A 21,835-nucleotide genomic window follows, 5' to 3' on the forward strand; every position below is an offset into this window, starting at 1 on the left:
CTATATACTTCGGTTACCTGAATGTCAGATTGTTTCCCCATATTTGGGAAGTTTTCTTCTATGACTTCTGCCCATATTATTTTAATATCATTTGTATTGACTCCTTTCTCACTGATACCTATTAGTCTTATGTTTTTCATCTTTGTATCGTCTTGCAGATACTGAATTTTTTTCCTGCATCCTTGTTGTTTTTCAGAGATCTTTTCTTACCTTTTCACTAGCTGCAACAGTGTCTTCAAGGTCTGAAACTCTGTCTTCACTTTCATTCAAGTGATTTGGCCAGCTTGTGATTGAGATTTCAATTTCCTATATATCTCTTTAAATCTGCTTCATGAATTCTGTTTCTTTCCTATATTTTTCATTCAAGGATTCCATCATTTTTCTATTTGCCTCATTTTGTTTATCAGTGTCTTCTTTAGAAACACTTAATAATTCTTTCATTTTAGTTATAATTTTTTTTTACTTCAGAGATTATTTCAAATCTGATTTCCTCTATACCTTCCTGTAGTTGTTTCTTTACATCAGACACTATTATTTCAGATATTTCTGGTGTTTGAGTTTTAATTTTTTTATGCTATCATCTCCTGCATTTGTTCTGGGTGGGCTTGGGGCCTCAGAATGCATTTTCTTCCTTTTCTTTGTCATTTTGTATTGTCTTCTGATCTTTGGTGTAGAGGTTTTGTGCAGTATTACCTTAGTATGTACCGATATTGTTACGCAAGATAGATGATTTAGTTAAGGCCTTTACAGTTTTGTATTTACAGAAGTATAATTAGCAACACTAATAATGGGTAGTCAGATTTAGCAGTTGACAAACCTTTGTATCTAATGAGTTTGCCCTTTAGACTTTAAGAACAAACATTATGACTGTATAGCTAAGCAGATATTAGATTGGGAATTTGCACTTAAATTAGTTCCCCTAAGTTCTATCTGATCACCTCCCCTTTTGTACCTGTAGTCTCCCAGTCAGACTAGTTCACTCCAGTTACCTATTTCCCCCTCTCTCAATCAAGAGAGAAAGATAGAGGATGCTCTCACTGATCTGGGCCTAGCAAAGTGTCTCAGCTTACCAGATCTGGATCTCCCATGTTTAAACTCATCCAAGTGGGCCTGGCTTGGGTCTAGCTGCTGTGTTCCACTTCTTCCTGCTGCAGCTCATGGAAGTGGACCCGCTGTTACCCTCTGGCAAGATGTTCTGCTTCTGGATTAGTTGGGTGGATCCTTCTCCTTGCCTCTCTGCAGGGAGTTCTGCTGCAAGGTTCAATACCAGGTTTGTCTGATGGAGGAAGTTCCTGCGAGTGTGCAGAAGATCCCACTCACACAGCATGCCTGGGGGGTGCGTGAGGTAGAATCCAGTGGGAGCTGAAGGTCCCACTCACACCCTGGGCCTAGGGGCCTGTCCAGAGTGAGTTTTATAGAGTTGTAATAATGATGAACATGACTGAGACATAAATATCAGGGACTCATAATGAATGTGAGATTTTGGGACCGTGCTGCTGAGACAGTGTGGCTATTTCAAAGAAAGGACAGAATTCCACCCATTCTTCTGATCTCTGAACATGTTTTTTAAAATAATGAATAAGTATATTCATCTATTCTCTATGTTCATAACGAGAACAGGAACAAAGCAAGCAACCAACCAAACTAAGACTTTACCAGGAGATTCCAATCCAAAAGTGTACTTTGATCTTGCTTAAACCAGCTTTGTCTTTGTTATCCTTTATCTGGAAAATGGCCTTCATTCACCCCACTTTTCCTCATTCTTGATCTTTCCCTTTCAATCTACAACCACCATTACCAAGTCCTATCCATTTCAATCCAGAAGAAAGTCTTAATCTGCTACATCTTTCAATATTACTGACTTCTCTCCTACTCTAAGCCCCCATTAGCTCTGACCTAATGTATATTAATAGCCTCCCGTTCTTTTTCCCAGTTCCATCATTGCTTCTTCAAATCCACTCTCCACACAAAAGCCAGTGGTTGTCTTAAACTGTACATTCGAACTTGTCATTCTTCTGCCCTCACAACTCCAGGAGCTGACACTGCATTAATAATAAGATCCAGGACTGCCTTTCCAGGCTCTTCATTTAATCTCCTTTCCTCATATTTCTTTATTATTCTTAATTTTTAAGAATGCTTTTAGATTCACAGCAAACTTTAATAGAAATTAAATATTTCCCACATGCCTTCTTGCCCATACATACACCCAGCACTCCTACTGCCAACATTTTTTCCCACCAGAATAACACAATTGTTGCAGTTCATGAACCTATGTCAACATGTCATTGCTCAAAGGCCATGGTTGACTATTAGGATTTACTCTTGGCATTGTACATTCTACGGGTTTGGACAGATATGTAATGACACATATCAATCAATATACAGAACAGTTCTACCACTCTAAAACTCTTCTGCACTTTCTCTTTTATCTCCTATAATCTTTGGTATCTACTAGTCTTTTGATTGACTCCATGGTGTTATCTTTTTCCAGAATGTCACTTGGTGGAGTCATACTGATTATAGTCTGTTTCGATTCTTTCACTTAATGATGTGCACTTTAGGTTTCCCCTGCATCTTTCTGTATGTTGTTGACCAACTTTTCATGTGTTATTCTTGTGGTGATAGATAATTGACACTTTGGACTAAATCTTGAAGTTATGTACTGTCAGTCCTCCAGCTCCATGCTCCTTCTGTATAGTGTGAACTACACTGAGATTTTACCCAGTATAAGCTATAGAAATAGTCTATCAATAACCAGAAAATGACTGGAATCAAACTCGGAAGAAATGACATCTTGACAATGTTGAGTCTTCCCATGAAAATGAAATGCTTCCATTTATTTAGTTCTTTGATTTTTTAAATCAGAGTTTTGTAGTTTTTCACACACAGTCTTGTGCATACTTTTGTTAGATTTACACTTATTGTATTTCCTTTATCAAGTGCTCCTGTAAATCTAATTCTGCTTTCAATGTCAAATTCCACTTTTCTTTGCCAGTATATCAAAAAGTAAGCAGCTTTTGTAGAGTAGTCTTGTGTCCAGCAACCTTTCTGTCATCGCTTACGATGTACTTCCAGGAAGTTGTGGAGTTTTCTATGTTGCTATTTATTTGAGATTTTCCACATAGTCAACTATGTCATCTATGAACAGAGACAGCTTTATTTCTTTCCTCCCAACCATCAATATAACTTCTCTTATTTTTTTGTGGTAGTTGTAACACCCAAGATAATGTTGAAAAGCAATGATCAGAGGGAACATCTTTGCCTGTGCCTGGTTTCATCACGAAAGTGCCTAGTTTTTCACCATTAACTTGATGACATTAAGAATAAACTTTTGTAAATATTCATCATCAAGTTAAGGATATTCTTCTCTATTCCTTATTTGCTGAAAGTTTTTATCCTGAATGTGTATTGGATTTTGTAAGATGCTTTATCTTTTGTCTCTTGATATGATCATGTGGGTTTTTTTTTTCTTTTTTAGTTGATTACAGTAACTGGTTTTTGAATGTTAAACCAGCTTTGCATGCCTGAGATAAGGCTTATCAGTTTGTGGCATACGATTCTCTGTACACATTGTTGGATTTGATTTACTAATGTTTTGTTGAGAATTTTTGCACTTGTGTTTGTGTAAGAAAGATAAAGCATTTCCTTTACTTCTATTTTCTGAAAGAGATGGCAAAGAATTGGTATAATTTCTCTCTGAAATGTTTGGTTGAATATAACAGGGAATCTTTTGGCTTGTGGTTGTCCTTAATCATTGATTAAATGCATTTATTTGATATAGGGCTACTCACATTCTATCTTCTTGTGGTTTAGGCAGATTTCCTCTTTCTCCAGGCAATCAGATTTGTGGTTGTAGAGTTGCTCATAACATTCCTTTATTATCCTTTTCATGTCCATAGGATCTGATCTGTATTAAAGTCTCCACCTTCATTTCATATATTACTATTTTATTTCTCCTTCATCCTTTTATTAGTACCCCCAAGGAGGCTGACTTATAGAATGTCAATTTTATTAATCTTTTTTAAAACCAATTTTTGGTGTCATAACTTTTTTCTATTGGTTTTTTAAAATTATTTATTTAATTTTTAAATTCATTTTAATGAGAAAAAAAGATAAACTAGCAATGAAACAGTTTCAGAAACTAGTTAGTAGGACATATAATTATAACCATCAATGTAAATGGACTCAACTCACCAATTAAAAGAAATAGACTGGCAGAGTGGATTAGAAAGCAAAATCCAACAATATGCTGTATTCAAGAAACACGCATAACTTATAAAGAAATTTTCTATTGATTTTGATTTTCATTTTTATTGCATTTTTTTGCTCTAACTTTAAGTATTTCTTTTCTTTTCTTTTTTTTTTTTTTTTTTGCAGAACCGGGGATTGAACTCAGGTCCTTGCGCTTGCCAGGGAAGCGCTTATTCCACTGAGCCATCTCCCCAGCCCCAAGTATTTATTTTCTTGTACTTACTTTCGATAAAATTTCCTCTTCTACTTTCCAACATGAAAGCTTAAATTATTGATTTGAGATCTTTGTGTTACTGATTTCTACTCTAATCCCATCCTGGTCTCGTATTCATGCTCTCGGCTTCTCTTCCTCATCTGCTGGTATCAGCTTCCTTAAGTGGCCTCTTGTGGCTACTTCATCTGAGTTGCTTCTTCTGGTTCTGTTACAGTACTGTTTTGTTGCATTTATAACATTTTATATCTATATATCTATATCTATCTATCAATCTCTATCTATCTATCTATCTATCTATCTATCTATCTATCTATCTATCTATCTCTGTGATTATTTGTGACAGTCTTCTACCCCAGAATGTAAGTTGAGGGTAAGAGTCCAATGTGTGGTGCTTGCCTTCAAAGGTCTTGTTCCTGTGATTGAAAAGGATGCAGCAGTTGTTCAGACACCTTCCTCACTTGCTGTCGAGTCTCTTCCTCACTTCTCTGTCAAGTGCCAGTCCTATACTGTCCAGCTCAAGCTTGGTGTTTCTCTAGGAAAGCTCACAGGTTCCTCCGCAGCATTCCTTCAGCATGCTCCTGTAAGCATGCTCATTGTTCCTAAGTCCATGCATTCTTCTAGCTGTTCTTTCTGGTCATTTTGTTGATAACCCCACAGTTCTCTCTCTGAAGTCATAATGTAGTCATGTAGTGTACTTGCTTATTTCTTCTTTCTATCCAGATCTCTCTTGCTCTTATATTTTACGTTTCCAGTCTCACTGTCATCTTTTTATCATAGGCTAGACCAACCAGCCTCCCTTAGCTGACCAGCCAGCATCTCATCCTCATCGCTTACCCTTTTACCACATCATCTGATGCTTTCTACCAATTAATTTTCCTGAAGATTAAAACTAATTGCTTCATTCTTATGTTTGTCTTTATTGTTGCATTTCATTCTTGGCTTGTCTAAGTGATCATAATCCTTATCAGTGGGTTTTTTTTTCCACTGATATTTCCACTCATTATTGATAATGAGCATTCATTGTTTTATAATTAAAATGTCTTTGTTATTAGAAGCAAGGTAATCTGGACACAAGGAGAACACCCTAGATGAGATGTGTTTGGATACTGAGGTCTTGAAAAGTTGATTAGAAATTAGACAAATCAAAGTGAGGGCCAGTTGTGATGGCACACATCTGTAATCCCAGCATTTGAGAGGCTGAGGCAGGAGGGTCTTTTCAAGTTCCAGACCATCCTGGACTACAAAGTAAGATCAAGCCCATCCTGAGCTGCATAGCAAGACCCTGTCTCAAAAAGACCAAAAAAAAAAAAAAAAAAGTGAGGGAGGAGATCACAAATAGAGAGAATAGGGAGGTGACAGCAGGTCTTTAGCTCATTTTATAGGGTTGAGGTGAAAAATACCTGTGGAATAGTGTTAGAAAATGAGGTTATAAGTTTTGATGAAAACTATCAATAAATATGCTACAAGTTATGAGAGGAGATATAGAGGAATTTTGTAAGAAATAGCTCCGTTGAGCTTGTCTTCCATGACTGTATTGGTAGTGTGGCAGGTTGTTTGGGATGGGGCAAATGTGGGCAAACAATAGAAAGTCAACTTGGGAATCTCATGACCTTGTTAAAGGTAAGCTAGGGAAGGAGGATGAAAGAGAGATACATTTTAGAGATGAAAGAAGCATGTATGTTAGAACTGAAGGTTTGCTTGGGTGTGGGGAGTGAGAGAGAGCTTGGAATGCTGTCTGGCTTCTGACACATTCACTAAGGATATACTGAGGCCACCTTCACCAAGACAGAAAATACTTATATTAGGAGAAAATTCTAGACTGGATACCTCTACCTAGGAATTTTCATGTGGTTGAATCCAATACCCTTGTAACAAGTAACATCACATCACCAAGGACAGATCCTTGGCCCTTATTGCCAAAGGGGTGAGCACTGGAATTGCTCCTGATGGGGCTGGATAGAACATCCTCTATGCTATCTGAACAAATGGGAGACAGAGGGAAGGGTGGGTCAGTGTTGAAGGAATTACCAGTAGTTAATACCAGTAGTAAAAGCAAGAGGGGTCAGGGGCGAAATATTCCCATTTCTTTTTGTCCTGAAGAGAGTCTCTGGTGACCTCAGCTTGAGCAACCTCAGCAACATACTGGAAAAGGCCCTGGTGGATAGAGGTTGTGCTGGTTTCTTGTGGCTGCTATAATGAATGACCCCAGGCTGGTGACTGAACACAACACAGACTTATTCTTATGGTTCTGGAGACCATAAACCCCACATCAAGGTACTACAAGGCTCATTCCTTCTGGGCTCTAAGGGAGAGTCCACTCCAGGCTTCTCTGGCCTCTAGTTGCCCTCCTCCAGGTGTGAGCTCCTACCCTGTAGACACATCACTGCAGCCTCTGCTTCCATCATCACCTTTCTCTTGTCTGTTTCTGTGTCTTTGCTCTTTTTACAAGGACTTCTGTCACTGGATTAGGGCCTGGCCTAAGTCTGGGATGATTTCCTCTCAAGGTCCTTATTTAATTATACTTGCAAAAACATTTCTTCTGGGGAAGATCTCATTCACAGGTCTAGGTTGGATGTGTCTTTTGTGGGGAGGAGGAGGATATACTTTAGCCCACTATCATGATGAGGAAAGAATGGGTGGAAACAAACAGGGAGATGCGCATAAATTTATCTTTTGAAAAGTTTGAATTATCAGAATAGAGGAGTGATAAAAAGCTACAGGGAATGTGAAGTCCAGGGAGAGTCTGACTCCAGGATAAGAAACACTTAGGAAAATATCATAGCAGATACAGTCTTTGGTGCCAGAAATATCTTTATAAAAACTATAAATTTATGAATACAAAAGTGGGGGTAAAGCAAATATTAAGAATGAAATGAGAAAACATAACAAATGACTACAGATTTGGTGACTCACATTCTTTCCTTTTAAGATTTCTTTCATGATTTGGCAGGTTTTTGTTTTTTAACACTCCTGAAGATTGAATGCAGAGCTTTGTACTGGCTACACCCCCAGCCCCTTTTTAATTTTCTGTTTTGAGACAGTTTCACCAAGTGACCCAAATGAGACTTGAACTTGCAATTCTCCTGCCTCAGTCTCCCAAATGGACCGATTCTTACCCAAAAATTCTTCCTGTGTTAGCCCAGCTTCTACCTCCACTGAGTATACTCTTTATTTCTCTGTACTTTCAGGAGTCCAGGCTGGGGCAAATGGAAGGGGAAATGGGGACAGGAAAAGGCGACTTTGAAATGTGAACTTTGTCAACTTCATAGTAAATCCATGAGTGAACAAGGATACATGTGACTGGGGTTGGATGGGCAGTTGATTGAGAGGTAGAAATATACAACTGATGAAATTCCTGGGGCGGTTAGAGGGGATGAGGGGAGAAGCCATTGTTGGACCATCTAGGGATACAAAAAAGGAGGCTCACCTCTTTTCTTTGAGAGAGGTAAGATAAATGAAATACAGGCCACTGGCCAGGGTGTATGGGATGGACAAGAAAGTGGAACAAGTTTGATGGCCTCAATTTAGTGAGCCAGAAAGCAAAGTCATCTACTGAGAATAAGGACACAGACTTTTGAGGAGGAAGGAGAAATTTGAAGATGTTCTGAGGATAGTGGGGGTGACAGAAGATAGCTAGAGAATAGTTGTTTGGGGGGGCTACAGAAAGTAGCAAGCCATTGCCTTTGCTCAGCTGGTATGTGAGCCAAGGTCACTTGGTTTTAAGTCCAGGTCATGACTGGTCTCAGGACTGTGCAGACTTTAGATTTAGAGAGAGCTGCACTATAATCCTATTCTTGTGACTCGTCAGTAGACCAGTTAACTGGCTGCTCCCTTAACATCTATGTGTTTGGCTTTTTTGGTGAGTAAAAAGAAGGTTTTCTTCTCAGTAGGTCCAGTTCTAAGTTTATTCTTCCACAAACAACCTTCCAAGTGGGCAGCACAACAGCTATTCCCGAAGAGGGCTTCAGTCAGCCGTAGGAACCTTGCCCTGGTTCCCTTGCGTGTCCTGACCACTACCTTTGTCCTCTGATTCATAGTCTCAGTCCAGTTGCCTCGTTTTCTTCTGGAACTTTCTTCTGGATTTGAAGGGTCTTGCAGGATAAATTAGCCCATTTCGAATGAGTGCCTCCTGTCTTATTTCTGTGATTCCAGTAGGATAAGCAAATTCTTTGGGCAGTAATGGGCAATCATACCTGGTGGTGTTGAAAGCTGAGTGCCTTTTTGGCCCAGGTATCTGAGTAGAAAGAATTGCATGTGTTTCATCAGAAGTGATTCATATCCTTCTTAGTTGAGCTCAGTGTCTTGTGTTTGACAGGATAATGTTCACATAAATTCTCTTTCTTTGCAGTTGTGACTGTGGACATTAGCAGCCATTAGGGAGCGAGAGAGTAAACTGTATTGCCTCTGCTGGCCTCAGGAGCGCTGATGTGAGCCCTGATGAGTACTTGGCCCAGACTACAAACAAGGGCTGCAAGTGTGTTTACAGTGTGGTCGCTTAGATGAGTGTGTCACAGGGCTCTTGGGAGCAGCTTTCCATGAGCCGGAACACCACAGGCTTCACAAGACAACTGTGCTCACCGAGTGAAATTTGCTTCTGCCTCCAACTCCTAGCAGACCGGGTCTGTAGAGCAAGTTTGATTTATCAGTTGTGTTTGTTGAATTCCCTGACTGCTGAGTAGAGGAAGAAACCACTTTGAATTTATAATAAAAATAGTGACAAAGGGATCAAGCATCATCTCAGCACCTAATTCTGTTAGCTCATCACAACCTAATCAAGTAGTAATGCAGTCATCCTTGGTTTGTTTATAAGGAAGCTGGGCATTGCGGAATAGATATTTTCACAGGCCAGAGAGTATCTATGTCTGTTTGGGTTGCTGTAACAAACTGCAGGTGACTGGGGAGCTTAGATATATTACTTACCCTTCTGGAGGCTGGGAGGTCCTGACCAGAGCACCAGCAGGTTCAATGTCTGGTGAAATCCTGCCTCCTGGTTCATGGGTGTCTGCATCCTCCTGAGGAGGGCAGGGGAGGTCTAGGGGTTACATTCTGCTCAGGGTTCTGCTCTCTCCCTAATCACTTCCCTGAAGCCCCACCTCCTATTAGTGTCACTTTGGAGTTCAGAACCTCAACGAGATTTTGAATTTTAGGGGGATTCATTCGGCATACATAGCTAGAAAACAATGGAGCTGGAATTTGAGAACAGGCAACCTAAGTCTAGAATCCATTTTCTCACCCACTATGCAGTACTTTTTTTCTGAAAGTAGATGCGGTTCTGGTAAAGACAAGACAATAAATGCATCATGCAGTGGCAGCTTAATATGGATTCAAACTCCAGGGTCTCCATGTCCTCAAGGACATTGCTCCAGTGTGGTCCTAGGTGTGGCAAGAGCCAGGGAACACATGCTTGCTGTGTAGGGGGCAGATAGGTCTCACTATGTTGAAGGCTTCAGATTTGTTTGTTTTTATCAAAAGAAGTCAGAAATCTAGACTTTAATGGAAAGCTTCCAATTCTTAAAATTACCTGATTATGAATGACCATGATTCGGGTAATATATTGCTCTCTAGCAAATCTCAAGTCTCAGTGAAATAAGAACAATTAAAAGTTTATTTCTTCTTCCTGCATACTGCCCCACATAGGTAAGCTGTGGTCTCTGCCTTTTTTTTTTTTTTTTCCAAATTAATGGATGTTCTACAGATTAATGGGTTTCCTTTGGGAAGATTCATACATTCATATGACATACTAAGACACTCAATTCTGTAATACTGCAGTAGTGAGAAAGAGACCTATTAACCATCCTTAAAACTTCTCCTGGAAATGATGCAGGTCACATGGGCTCATATGTCACTGACCAAAGAGGTCGGTGGCCACAGATAGCTTCAGTGGGACTAGGGAGAGGGACTCTTCTGAGCCGAGAGGAGGCGCTGCTGTTCGTGAGTATCCCTGGTGGCCACCACAGCTCCATACATGCTCATTTGTAAGACAAATGCTAAATTTTCCCCTGAGATAGAACCCAGTTTTTAGGGTTTTCAAACAGTCATTAAAAAATGACTTGGTTTTGAGGGATTAAATTTTATTATCTGGACAAAAATCAGATTTTGCTTAATTTGGATTAATGACACTTATTTAAACATTATCTTCTTTTCATTGATTAGTAAAGCATATGCAGACACTATGAAATAATTCTTAGCTAAAATGATGATTTACAGATGAGGACTCATTCCGATGAGCACTGCTCCTGTGTTGAAAGTATTTATGTTATCTTCTATCTTGTAACTTGCCTCATTAACTATGCTGGAAGATAAAGATCTTGTCTGAGTAATTTATAGTCTGCAGTGCTTGGAACTATAGGAAATGGTTATTTAATAGATGTTAATACATTTTATTGATATTTCTCCAGTTAGTAGTCTATAAATCATTATAATTGGATATTCTGATATCAGGAGATGTCACAGCAGTTGCAAACACTTCAGACAGCTTTTGAAAGCTGTTTAGTGTTGATTATGGTGGAAACCGAAGTTCTGCTGTCCCTTAGCTACAAGGGCAGATTTGGCTGATGTTCTATGAATCATAAGACAAACCAGCCTTCTTCCATTTTTCTGAGATGTTTTCACATGCTTTATTTGGCTGTAAAATTTGGATGATTTTTTTTTTATTTGGATGAATTTTTTTTATTTGGATGAATTTTAACTTAAAAAATTGTGAAGCAAACACAAGTGATTGGAGAAGAATTTGATTGCCCAAGAATTTGTAAGGCCTTAACCACTTCCAAACAAGTCCACCCCTAGCTCCTAAATCCACACCCTTCCTGGATGAACAGATACAGGGTGACTCTCATTCTTGTGAAATTTAAAGTGCTCAGGGACAGGGATGTGTGAGGACAGAACTTGGCCCAGGACAAGAGTTTCTCTAACTTCATGGTGGAATTATTCCCTGCGGAGAAGGTTGCGTGAACACAGTTACTCATGGGTCCAATCCCAGCCATGCAAGAGCGTTTCCAGGATAATCATTCTTAAATTCTTCCACATGTACTTGTAAATATTCATATATTGGCCCCTGTAAATGGGATTTTTGTTGTCCATCTGCTGCTCCTAAAGGCGAGAAGGCGTGATGTTGTATTAAGATTCTGCTGTCCGATAGCCTGGGTTTAGAAACCATCCCTGATGCCATATACTAGCAGTGTTGTGTTGCCAATTGTTTAACCACAGTGACATTTAGATAGTGTCCTTATATATGAAATAAAGATAAAAGATAATCTCATGACCCGTGTCATAGATTCTTGTGAAGGCTTGGTGGAGTAACATGGCACATGCATGGCATAGTTCCAGGCATGTAATAAGGATTCAGCAAAGAACCAGCTACTATTAGTTGTATTTATTATTATCTTTATAAAATTGGGGAAAAGGATCTCCGAAGTCCCTGGATTTAGCTACTCACCCAACAATGTAATCCCCTCTACAGGCTACTTGCTAAGAAGTCTTTGACTTTTCAAGCTTTTTCATATGGGACTAAATTGAACCTAACTTCACAGCTTTCACCATTTGGAAAAGCACGGATCTAATGTGGACCCTTCTGTGCTTCTAGCCCCTGAAAATAGCGCTAAGCATAGCTGTTCTCTAATCCTCCTTGGAACTTTCCCCACCTTTCCGTGAAACTTTCCTTTTGCCTCTCTTCTTCCCTTTCACACCAAAGTTTTAGAAAAATGTGGTTTGAACTTGTGTCAGTTTTATTTTCTCTTCTGCACCTTAGGAGTAGACTCTGAGTTATCAGCTAACTCAAATTGAAGCAGAGGGAACAGGGGAGGAGAGTAGGACAATGGGGAGAAAGGACCAGAAACGATCAAGACACATTGCATACCTAAACCACTTCCCCAAACAAACATCACCATTCTGTGTTACACACGTGTGTTCATTAAAAGAAGATAAATTGCAATGATAAAAAGTAGTAGACCCTCTGAGGAGTGCAAAGTACATAATTGTGTTATTGTCTCTGTTGTGCTGTTGAGGAAAAAAATGAGTCTCCAAGGGCCCGAGTTCTTCAGCATCCTGAGGTTGAAAGACAAGGTAAGTCAGGGTTTGTAAATGCCTTGTCTGCTCTCAAGTTAACCATCAGCTTGATAGGTACAAAGTTGGATGAGTATGATGGTAGAGGTGGACCATGTGATCAACTAATATTATTGGGTACACATTATGCAAAAGGCATATTTATGAAATTAAAAAAACCACAGATCTGGCTTACACACACAGACTTGACAACATGCAAGCAAGTGAAAGTAACAATATAAACTTCTATCTGAGACATCTCCTGATCAACTTCTTCTCTTTCTCTAAATTTTATTTTAAAGAGGAAAAAAAAACCCAAAACAACAAGAACAAAGCAACATGAAACAGTAAAAATGGTACAGAATTTCAAAACAAGAAAAAAAAATTAACAATGGTTGTTATATTACATATTTGTTATCATTAAATTTGTTGCTCAGATTGCCAGGTACAGGCATGCAAGATTGATGAAACAATTAAACATTAACTCTTCATAACTCCTTCTCTTCAATATTTGCTTATAAATATATAGAAATCATGAGATGGAGGTGGAGATACATAGATATAAATACAGATAATAAGAGGAGATATGAAGACACAGATTAGAGACACATGGACATATTGGTGTAGAAATACAGGTTTGTGAGGACACCTGGACTAAAAGGTGAAGCAGATTCAGCGTGGTGGCTGTTTGGGGGACAAAATGAAACAAAGACAGGGTGAGGAGTTAGGAGAGGGCAGGAAAGAGAAAGAAATATTTGTGTCTCTTTCCATCCACAGAAATATCTGAATAAAATATGAATGAAAAAGAATGAGATGGGCCAACAAGATAGCTCAGTGGACTAAGCACCTGCTTAGACAAGCTCAGGGACTGGGATTCAATCCCTGCCACCACATGCTGAGCCAGCACTGCCCCCAGGTTCACTGAGCCAGCCACCAAGACCAGGCATGGTGGTGTGCACCTATAATCCCAGTGCTGGGGAGGCTGAAAACAACAGAAGCACTGTGAGTCCGAGCTGCTTAGTGAGACCCTGTACCAAACACATACATATGAAAGAAAGGAAGGAAGGAAGGAAGGAAGGAAGGAAGGAAGGAAGGAAGGAAGGAAGGAGGTAAGGAAGGACAGCTTCAGTTCCTCTAATTTGGGGAGGCTTGCCTAAGAATTATACAGGGGAAGGGGCTGGGGAGATAGCTCAGCGGTCTAAGCACCTGCCTGGCAAGTGCGAGGACCAGGGTTTGATCGCTGGTAGCCCTTACTGTGCCCATGTGCTGGCCACTGAAACTGGGCATGGTGGTATACTTGGGTGTGGTGGCGCACACCTGTAATTCTGGCTTTGGAGAGGCTGAGACAGGAGGATCACTACAAGTCCAGGCTGCATAGTGAAACCTTGTACCAAATAAATAAATAATTTTTTAAAAAGGAATTATACAGAGGAAGATGGTAACATGGGGCATGCCTGTAATCCCAGCACTCTGGAGGCTGAAGCAGAAAATAGCGAGTTCCATCCCAGTCTGGGTAATTTTAATACTTACCAAGAGCCCATCTCAAAAATAAAATGATAGAGCTGGGGAGATGGCTCAGTAGAATAAGTGCTTCCCTGGCAAGTGCAAGGGCCTGAATTCAATCTCCAGCTCTAGGGGAAGGAGCGGGGAGAGAAGATAAACTATAAATAAAATAAGATATAAATAGGATAAAGTAGAAATTAAATAATACATGATACGTAAAAATAAAAGGGCTGGGGACAGCTCCCTAGCCTGCGCCCTGCGCCCCTGACCCCTCTCTCCCCGCAGGCGGTGGGCTGTGACCGGCAGCTGGGCAGCGTCGCCAAGGAGGACAGCTGTGGAGTCTGTGCCGGCGACGGCTCCACCTGCAGGCTTGTCCGGGGACAGTCGAAGTCGCACGTTTCTCCGGAAAAACGTAGGTTTTGAAGCCCACTTCGATGTCACCACACAACAAGATGTATGTTACACTCTCTGTTTCTAGATTAACATTTGCCTAATGCTAAGCTTTTGTGGTTGGAAGTAACTTTGATCAAGTTTCTAAATAATTTCTTTCAAAAAGTACATAAAATTTCTCTTGTCAGCAGCTTCCCAGATGACCTTTTTTTTTTTTGACTCTTTTACGTTGTGAAGGGTTGCTATTTTTAATAATATCCACTGATTTTGGTATTAAATATGAAGTACTAATTTATTTTTCCTCCTTTGACTACTAACAAGGTGGAGAATGTTGTCATTTATTTATTAACGATTAGTTTTTCAAGTATGTAGCCTTTGAAGCTATTTATCCATTTTCCTATTCTTTAATCTTTTCTTTCTCATGTGAACTTTTTATGCGCTGCAAACCCTAAGCTTTCATTTGTCGTGCCTGTTTTGAATGTCATTTTCAAATCCAACTTTTGTTTTTGTTTATGCTTGAAGAAAAGGTCATTTCTAAATGTATTCACAGGTTTGCATCATCTTATTTCAATACTTTCTGTCTTTGATTTCAGGGCCCAGTAAACTTTTAGTGTTAAGGACTAGTGAGAAAGCGCTCTGGGCTGTGTACTGCCGGTGCTAACACCACCAGGGGCCCGCAGACAACCGGCTCATACAGTGTGCCAGTAAAACTGGATTTATGAAAATAGGCTGCAGGCGAATTTGTTCCTTAGGTTGTAGTTTATTGTGATTTGATCTTTGAAGGGAAAAAATAATTCATGTGTATTTTTCTGCCAGTACTTGAATGGTTTCATTTTTCTACTTTGAAGTCTTCTATTCATTTGAACTTATTACTGAAAAGTTTTTATTATCATTATTGTATTTTTTGTACTGGGGAATTGAATCCAGGGGCTTCACACTGAGATACATCCTTGGCCATTTTTTTTTTTTTTTATTTTTTCTTTTAAGACAGAGGCTTCCTAAGTCCCTAAGTTGCTGAGCCCAGCCTCAAACTTTCAGTCCTTGCGCCTCAGCCTCCCAGAGTTCTTGGAAGAGAGGTGTGAGCCACCACACTTAGCTTATTCATTTGAATTTGTTTTGAGGTGACTCATGAAATAGGGATCTTTCTTATTCCCCAAGCACAGAGGACATTATGGGAAGGGATAAAGGAAGGGGGTGTCTTACTGACAGAGGAAAACAAAGTTTATGATATGACATGAAATATCCTGCTCCTTTGAGGCGCTAGTTTTGTGTTGCTCGGGCCTGAATGTGCACTTGAGGATAGGCAGTGCAGCCTACCTGTGGTATCTATGTGTCACCCACAGAAGCCTTCATTCCTGAGCTTTACATTTCAGGCTAATTGGCCACTAAAGCCAATTAGGCTGTGGAGTGGTGAGGTTAGAATTGTGTTCTATTAAAAAAAAATTTCTGGTAGCATGTGGAGACCAGGTTACTTGTAAGTGACCATGGAACCAGAGAGCTCACATAGGGAGCTTTAAAGATGTACCCAGAGGTGTTTGAAATGTGGTGGCCTTAGTCTCAGCAGTGAGGGAGGAGATGTAGAGGGGGAGGGGCTGCAGAGACAGGCGGAAGGCAGAGTAGGCAGGAGCTGGGTGAGTCTCTGCGTGAAGACTCTCGAGAGAAAGGAATACACTAGGACCAAGCAAACTCTGAAGTTTGAGCAGATGGATATGTGCACTTTCCATTCATTGTGTGAAAAATGCATAAAAAGCACTCACTTTGAAGGAAAGGGCCCACCATCTTGGATTTTCCCTCTCTCCAGAATTCTGTCCTTGAAACTGTTCAATTTGTTGGTACCTTTTTTATTCCTTTAAACAGACTTTGATACATTCTGTACATAGTCAGAGAGTTGATCCAAAAGTCTCCCTACCATATACTCTAAGAGAAAGAGCCGAGTAGGGTATAAGAAAGCTGAAGTTGTCTCTGGAAGGATGTCTGAGTCAAGCATTTGACCAGGAAAGAGGTTTCATACAGTCCAGCTGAGAAGGAATGAAGGCTAGGTAGGACAACCATGAAATTAAAGAGAAGCGCTGTGGAAGACGAAGGCTGAGTAATTTCAAGAAGGAGGTAATTCAACCGTGTTCAATACTCTGGTGAAAACAGCTGCAATCAGGGCCCCAAATTCATTTTGGCAATTTGAAGATTATTTGTGACATTTGCAAGAGTCTGTAAGAGTGGTTCCAGTGAATTTTAGGTAGAAGATTGAATTTGACCTGATGAGTGGAGAGAAGAGGGAATGTGTGGAAGGCAAGGTTCCCAAGATGTGAAGAGGCCTGGGGCTGGGGGTTGGGTGTGTGTGTGGGGGGGTGAAAACCTAAATGTGTTCTCCTCTAAGGGGTCTGTTTGATTCTTTGTTAGAAAACAGTCATCCCCAGGAGTGAGGCATCTCAGAGACTTGAGTGTGTTCCCATTGAGGAAGACAGGAGCCAGAACTCATCAGTGGCATCAGAAAGGTAGAGAAGAAGCCAAAGGGCTTAGATGAGATTGGACACCATAGTTCAGGGAGGTTCATATCCATGAGCACCATGAAGGAGGTGGCATTGGATGGTGGGGTAGTGAAGAGGAACAGGGTCTATCCAGAGGCATAGAAAACTCAACTTACAAGTATTGGAGTTTGTGTCTTTCCTAACAAGACATTGGGAACGGGCAGTCAGGGATGTCCTGTAGCTGTTCTACGATGTCCCTCGGGATCCAGGTTCCTCTCTCTGTATCCCAAGAATGGCTTTTGTCTCTGGCTATAGAGTCATTGATGCATGTGTAGACATCTACCTGCATCCCAGGTAATGAGGAAAAAGAACATGCAAAAGGTGTTCTTGGATACCATGCTCCTTGTTCAGGAAGGGAAGTCCTCTCCAGGGACTTTTCCTTCACTGACCAGAACTGTAGCACATGACACCTTGCTTCTATGGAGGTGGGAGACCAAATGCTTAGTATTTCCATCCCACTGTTATTGTGAATTCTGATGCAACATTTAATAAATCCCAAGGTTCTGTTCAAACACAGCATGTCAAAGTCCACAAGTACTCTTACATTCTAGTGTTTTGCATTGTCAAACACATCTTACAGGACCAGAGATGTTGACAAACATCTCACAGCTTCAGTGATAAGCAAAATACAGAAGAGGCTAAGAAACTTGGGATCTGAAATCAGATTGCCTGGGTTTCAATCCTAGGTCTATTGTTTCCCAGCATGTAAGCAGAGCAAATTATTTGACTTCAATGTATATCCTGGTTCTCATTTTAAACTTGGAATAACATTAGTCATTACAAACTGGTAGTAGCAGTAGTGCCGCCTTTACAGAGTTGCTGTCAGGATGATATCAATCCGTCAGTGCTAAGTGCCAGCATCCAGAAAGTGCTGTGTAAATGCTGGCTGTTACTTCATTGGCAATATCACTCATTTGGGCCCCAAAGGATGTCACACCTCTTGCAGACCCTAAATGTGAGTAGTTGTCAACAGATTATTTTTTTAAATCAATGATCAGTTCATCTGGGGATTGTATGGAGGTATTGGAATGAAACAGTGACCTGTAGCACAGGTGGAGGAAGCACTCACCAGTGAAGGCAGTTTGGAGACGCAGACTGTCCCATGGCTATGGGGAAAATGTGCTGGGCAAGGGCCTGGAATTAGCCTTGGTCTTAAAGAGTTTGAACATCTCATCAGAGAAGACCGCTATTTGGCAGGATCCAAGAGAGATTAGAAATCAGGATATTTTGAGTTGAACCAGGCAGAGGCTGAGGGAAATGAGAAGTCAGTATTTTCTGGGGAAGTGTAGAGAGGGGGCCCTGGAAAGGAGAGGAATGGGTTGGAGTGGGGAAGAGTGAGGGCCAGGTTGGCTGAAAGGGCTCCTTCCTGTGTCCTTCCCCGTCCTCACTCTTGGTGACATTCGTATCCTCCCTCCTTCCTTCCCTCCTCCTTCCTTTTCTCTCCCTCTTCTCTCTCTCCCTAATCCCCCTCTCCTTTTTCTCTCTCCCTTCCTCTGTCTCTCTCTCATCCCCTCATTCTTTCTCCTCTGTTGGTTTCTAGCTTTTGAGTTGCAGATCTTTTTGAAGATATATTGAAAGTCCGCATTTTCTTTCCCAGAAAATGCAGATGTATTCATAAGCCCCAAGTGTGCCATTTTGCTTTTTTTTTTTTTTTTTTTTAAGTAATGGTTGTCAGACCTACGATGTCCATTTAAGGCATCTTTGGGTAAGCACCCCTAAAATGTCACTTGTCTGTTGTCAGCTTCTGTGGAGGAAGGGGGACTGGAGCACATAGACCGCTCCTTCCTTCCAAGCTCAGCGTGAGGACCAGGTGGTTGGCTGCTGCACCCGCAGGATGCTGGCATCTCCCAGGGTCCAGTTCCATGTGCTGAGTTAAAGCTTCTTAGAATCAGCCTACCTGCAAAGTAGCGCAGCTCTTCTGATCCTTGCTGCAGCTCCTTCTTGGTAGAAGCTGGTGTTGGCTGGGATTCCCCCAGGCCATATGGAAGCACTTCCCTATAATCATGTTTTGTGTGAAGGAAATGTAATAAATAGAGCCACGTCTTCCCCCCAGTGTGAATCACCAGGGCCTGCGGGGTTCACACAGCCCCTAGTCCTTTCCCTGCTTCCCTGGGACTCAGCCCATGGTGGAATGGAGCTGGAAAATGCTGCTGGCTCAGCCCATGCAGACTGCACATGGGACACTCTCCTGTCCCGCAGTGAGGCAGACACAAGGTGTCAGAGCCTAGAGCCAAAAATTTGCTTATGAGAAAAAGCAGAAATCAGTCCAGATAAAATACACACATTCCCTGTTGTAAGGGAGGAGGAGAAGGACTGCACAAGCCATCGGCACATGTAGATTTGGGTTTCAGAAGGAACCAGAGGCCTCTTAGGTCTTTAAGGGAGAAGAGTCTAATGAGGCCCAATAAAATGAAAGCTTCAGTGTTTAAATTAGCATTATTTTAGATGAAAAAAATCATAATTGCACACATGCATGGGGTACTAGGTGATGTTTTGAAATACTGCATGTATTCAGTGTGAGCTAATTCAATCAAGGTAGTTAACATAAGAACAGTAACAAAGAAGCCAACACTTTACTCTGCAGTCTTGACTTTAGGGATTGAGTTGTTTTTCTAGTTTTGCCCACATAACAGCACACACCTATACACCACTTAAATGAATCCATTTCATTATTTTGGGTTCTTTGTGCATTTTCTCATGATGGCAGCCGAGCCCATTGGCAGAGTGATTCTAAGGCCACACTGAACAGCAGTGTTTACTCAACTGTGGGCTTTGTACTGATAACCACATCCTTAGCATATTGTCCAGCTTTCTGTCTCTGGGATACAACACCTGAGACCCACAACTTCAAAGAGGAGAGGTTTAATTTGGCTCTTGGCTTCAGAGGACTGAGTCCATGGTCACCTGGCTCTGAGGTGGGACCATCATGGCGGAAGGGTGTGGAGCTGCCTAGCTCCCAGTGGCCATAAAGCAGAGCAGAGGGAAGGAGCCAGAGAGGGACAGGCAAGGAACTAGACATGGACCCTGAAAGTCCATGCCTCCAATACCCTTTCAGATGCAGCAAGACGTATACCTTACTAGCCTCGGAAAACAATCCCAAAGCCAGTCTAGTGGAACTCTCCCTTAACCACCACACTTGGTGTCCTGGGGCTCCTGACAGTATTTCCTTAAGCTGGAAGACCATGAGGCTACTTCACAGAGTAATTCTTTTGCTGTTCATTATATACAGTTTACTTCCCCTTTGGCTGTCACGTCCAACAATGACCTACAAATTTAACTTATTCTGTGAGAAAGGAACTTTGTATCTGACATAAAGGTTTGTTAATGTGGGGAAGGGGTAAGTTTTCATTCTTATCCCCTCACATCACGTCCCTTTGCCTCCCTGTTCATCTTTCTGGGCCAAGATTCTGACTGAAAATAAAATTCTTCCAGTGGAACTGCAGCTGGTAAAGGAAAATTCAAACCCCCAACCCGACACTTTCAATGAGATCTTTCTTTCCATTGAATTCAACAAGAGTGTGGTATGGAAGAAAGATCTTAGGACTGGAAATCAAGACTGGGTTATATTTCTTGTCATGCTCGTGTAGCACATTGCTGTCACACATTTTGCGTGTTCTCTAGACTTCTACATGGAGAGAAATGGCATGTCAACTTTCTTGAAAAGGAATGTCATAGGTTGTGTTTTCTTCGGAAAAGTAGACTCTGAAGCCCACTTCTTCTTGAATTGCCCTTACACACAGGGTAAAATGTGGTATGAACCTTCCCTAAGGTTTGTGTCATCTGGCCCATGTTGCTTTGCATGTAGGCTATATCATTTGTAGTCACTTACCAGTTATTCACTAGACTCCAGGCACACTGACTTTCTGTAAGATTCTAGAAACTAAGTGCTCTTTCCCCCATGAACCTTTGCACCAGCTCAACCTTGGGCCTGGAGGAACTTTCTTCTCTCAGATGTTAACTTGGGTGCCTTATATTCACTGAATCTGAAGTCCCATTGCCTCAGAGTTCAGATCCCTCAGATCTACCCTTCCCTCTTTCTCTTTGATGGTTGTTACTGTTTTGTAGTAATGGTGATTGACTCCAGGGCCTTTTTAAGTGAACTACATCCACAGACCTTTTTATTTTTTAGTTTGAGACAGTCTCAGTAAGTTGCTTGGGCTGGGCTCACAAATGTGATCTTCTTGCCTCAGCCTCCCAACAGAGAGATTTTCTTAGTCCAATCTACCCAAAGTAGATCCTTTTCTGTTTAATTTGTACTTAGCCTTTATTGAAAGAAGTAATTATTTCACTTACTTATTTACGTAACTTGCCACTTGCAGTAGTGAGGCTTTGCAAGAGCAGGCATTGTGTGTATTTGGTTGACTATTCAGTTTCCTGATGGTTGATAGAGTGCTAGGTGTGTCTGAGGAGCTCAGTCAGCGTTGAAGATGAGTGTGCACACTTTGCCAGAGACAGTGCTGCTTCCAATTCTGACTTCAGTGGGATTGAACAGAGTTGTAGGATAGCAATGGATAGGGAGCCCAGGATGTTATAATAACCTCACCATGGCCACTGATTATCTGGAACTTAGCAAGATGCTTCTCTTCTACTTTGGCCTTTTTGATCTATATAAGGAGGATGATTTCCAAGACTTTTCCCAGTTTTGTGAGTTTTATATCAGTAATTTATTTCTCTTCCTTTTTAAAAAAATAGATTTTGGGATCAAATGGAGGTTAGAGAACTAAGACTTATGATTTTCTATGAAGATACTTTCCGTGTTTTTTATGGAAAGGGTTGACAGAGATGGTGTAAAGGAGTCAGGACATTTTCTGGGTACCATAAAAGTACATTGGTGTGGATGAATCCCCTTATCTCCCATGCACCACTCTGTGGTTACTTCTGTACATGCCACTGTCACTGCACAGAGAGCTTT

The 21,835-nt window shown here is 41.0% G+C and overlaps 1 protein-coding gene across 1 annotated transcript in view; it reads left to right on the forward strand.

Annotated features, from left to right (window-relative positions):
* Adamtsl3 (ADAMTS like 3) overlaps positions 1-21,835 on the forward strand; it is a 497,024-nt gene that overhangs the window by 213,640 nt on the left and 261,549 nt on the right. The window contains exon 6 of the mRNA XM_023712415.1: positions 14,294-14,420. Within this exon, the coding sequence (XP_023568183.1) occupies positions 14,294-14,420 (127 nt within the window). The remainder of the gene's footprint in view (positions 1-14,293; positions 14,421-21,835) is intronic.

This window comes from Octodon degus, unplaced genomic scaffold, assembly GCF_000260255.1.
Source record: "Octodon degus isolate 3935 unplaced genomic scaffold, OctDeg1.0 scaffold00002, whole genome shotgun sequence".
Taxonomy (NCBI): Eukaryota; Metazoa; Chordata; class Mammalia; order Rodentia; family Octodontidae; genus Octodon; species Octodon degus.